At 43.2% G+C, this 3,000-nt stretch overlaps 1 protein-coding gene across 1 annotated transcript; it reads right to left on the bottom strand.

The window, feature by feature from the left end:
• Positions 1 to 850: 850 nt before the first annotated feature.
• On the bottom strand, positions 851 to 3,000 carry LOC137796104 (CD276 antigen homolog). Its single transcript, XM_068593787.1, has 3 exons — positions 2,840 to 3,000; positions 1,144 to 1,491; positions 851 to 870 (listed from the first exon to the last, which is right to left on the bottom strand). Exons 1-3 carry the CDS (start codon positions 2,904 to 2,906, stop codon positions 851 to 853), a joined length of 435 nt encoding a protein of 144 aa, XP_068449888.1. The 5' UTR covers positions 2,907 to 3,000.

Below are 3,000 nucleotides of genomic sequence, written 5' to 3'. Positions count from 1 at the left end.
GTCCGCGTCTCTGAAACCAGCGCGCAACCAGGAAGTAGATGAACCAATCAGCAGCTCTGTACGATCTACGGCGACGGACCTACCGGACTTTTAACTCAATCAACCAATCACAGAAGCGCATCTTCACGCGCGCTCCACGTGTGACTTATTGACAGCTGCTCTCATCCAATGAGAAGTCAGCACCGTGAAAACAAGCAGAGTCTGTTGCCAGTTAAATTACCTGCCTGCCCATATAAGAAAGTTAACGTCACGGGACTTCCTGCGGCGGGGACACGCCCACTTTACAGAGAAACTGTGTTTACATGTTTATGGAGCTGGAATTCAATGATAATTAAAATTTAAATCTGTATTTAAACAGTAACAACATATTGTAATAGTCATATTTACCACTTTGGGACTTTATTTAAGAATCTTGAAGAGATTCATTCTCATTAATTGGTCACTTTTAAACAGTTTTACAGAGAGCTGGAGTCCTCTGCTGGAGGCGCTCTGTAATGCACTTTCTAAAATATCTCAGAGACACTTCAGTCTAAAAGCTTCAAACTTGGTAGAGAGATGGCCGATAAGAGGAAGGAGGGAGGCTGTGGGTTTCTGCCCCATGGCCCTCATTATGACCGTTTACTGCATTAAAACACCAGCTGAACATGAAACTAAAAGAGAGCTTCTATGTGACCCGGGTCATGCTGGACCAGCTCAAGTCCTCGGGAGCCTGAAGTAAGACCGGCACGCCGGATGAACCTGCTGAGGGGTTCCTCCCTGGTCATGTGGTCTACAGGCCCCAGGGCCTCCAGCTCCCGCTGGCTTCATAATAAGCCTCGAGCGACAGAAAGGCTCAGCATCACAATGGGCTTCAAGAGGTTAAGACTGGACCTGCAGGGCAAAACAAGACCAGTTAGTGTCCTGAATGAGCCTCAAGAGGTTCAGACTGGATCTGCAGGACTAAACAAGACCAGTTAGAGTCCAGACTCTGGGTTTCAGACCACAGGTCTACAGGGTCCTGGTTCCATCTGGACCTGCTTTCATCTGGACCCTGGTCATGACATCTATTGTACTTTTGGTCACGTGACATCTATTGTACTTTTGGTACAGACGGCTGAGATTTTAGAAGACGAGCGGACATCTTGAACATACTAACGTACTCACCAACAATCAGTTCAACGTAGAAGGTTTGGGGTGTCTGGAGACGTGGAAAAGCACAGGTGTAGTTTCCGGCGTCGGCCATCTTGGTATTTCTGATGACGATGGAGGCGTTGCCGTGTTTCAGCTCATCTGGAAAAAAAGCGACTCGTCCTTTGAACTGGTCGCTTTGACCATCGAGGCCGTTGTTGTAGTGAGAAGAAGGCGCCTCGTAGAAGAAGACCTCCTTCGGAAGCTGGTCTCCATCAGAGGCTTTCTTCCAGTGGAACAGACCAGACTCCATGTTCTGCTTGTTGCCGAGGGAACAAGGCAACATGGCGTCGCTGTCTTGTTCCACTTTGATGAGTTCTGGTCCTGGAACACAAAAACAACCCAGAAGTTCAGACGGAGGTTTGTTGTTGTTATCAAACATCAACGTATGATGTCACCAGAAACCTCTCACTGAACTCTGACTTAACTAAACCTGAACTCTGACTTACCTAACCCTGAACTCTGGGTTAACTAACCTGTTAACCTCTGCTCCCTACCCTTTACCTTCTAACTCCTGCCTCCTACCTTTCACCTGTCGTTTGGTTCTATGTGGTTGATCTACTTCTCCCTTCTTTAACAGCGTGTAATCTCAGGTCCGAGCGATTAAATCTCTTGTTCGTCCCACTCGCTCTCCTTCAGACACGTAGTGACCTGCCTTGTAGCACCGAGCTGTGCAGCTTCCTGCTGTCATCCAGAAACCAGCCAGAGACAAACCTGTTTACTGGCGTTTGGTTGAATACATCTATGTTCTGCTTCTTATCTGTTTTCATTTCATTCATTCTCTTTATTTGTTTTACTGTGTTGTTTATCGCTCCATCTTTTAACGATCATTATGACGTCATCATCTTCATGTGTTCACATCTCTTCGGTCTCCTCCCTCGCTCATGAGAGCAACAGTTAACCGTCTCTCTCTCTCTCTCCAGTGATGATGACTCAGCACTTCACTCGACTCTCTGCCTCACTCCCGGAGGAAAGAAGGATATATATATAATTATAATACTATGTGATATTCTAATATATATATATATATATATATATATATATATATATATATATATATATATATATATATATATTATTATTATTATTATAATACTAATATAATCTCTTTCTGTAGTAACACGTCAACAAGCTGCAGCTTGAAAACACCTGAAGAACTGAGATCATGAGAACCAACGTCCTCTGCTGCTTATTTCATATTACTATCATTACTATTATTGTAATTTAATTGATTGTTTTTATTATTATTATGCCATTTGATTAATCTTTTTGTATCCTTTTTGCATCATTATTGTTATTTCATTTAACTATTCTTCATTGTTGACATTATTGCGTTGTCATTATTAATTTGTCATGTCATATCATAGTAATATCCTGTATCTTCATCCTGCAGTGAATCCTCTCAGCTGTTCTCTGCAGGGGGTCCACGCCCATAGAGGCTGCAGGAAGCCGATGACATCACAACTATATGCATATATACATTATATATATCCTATATTATATATTAAACTATATTATGTCAAACAGCTGCGAGAAGCCCGATGATCAAAACTATATACACATAAATATATATGTTATATATTAAACACGTCAACCAGCTGATCATCACCACTATATCCACATAAATATAAATATATAATATAAATATATGAATAAGATGTATAAAGCTCACGGCGCGCAGCAGCAGCTGCTCCTGTCCGGATCAGGACACACAGACACACGAGAGGAAGCGCGTGCATGCTGCTGGCTCCGTGACGTCACTGACGGAGGTTCAACCGGCTCGTGGCTCCTCGAGGACAAACTCACCGAAAACACGCTCGGTGCTCCGCTTTT

Source organism: Clinocottus analis, unplaced genomic scaffold (assembly GCF_023055335.1).
Source record: "Clinocottus analis isolate CAN_PGR_092001 unplaced genomic scaffold, fCliAna1.0.p SCAF_3, whole genome shotgun sequence".
Taxonomy (NCBI): Eukaryota; Metazoa; Chordata; class Actinopteri; order Perciformes; family Cottidae; genus Clinocottus; species Clinocottus analis.
Note: the sequence above shows the minus strand (reverse complement) of the source record. Positions and strands in the feature narration are given on the sequence as shown.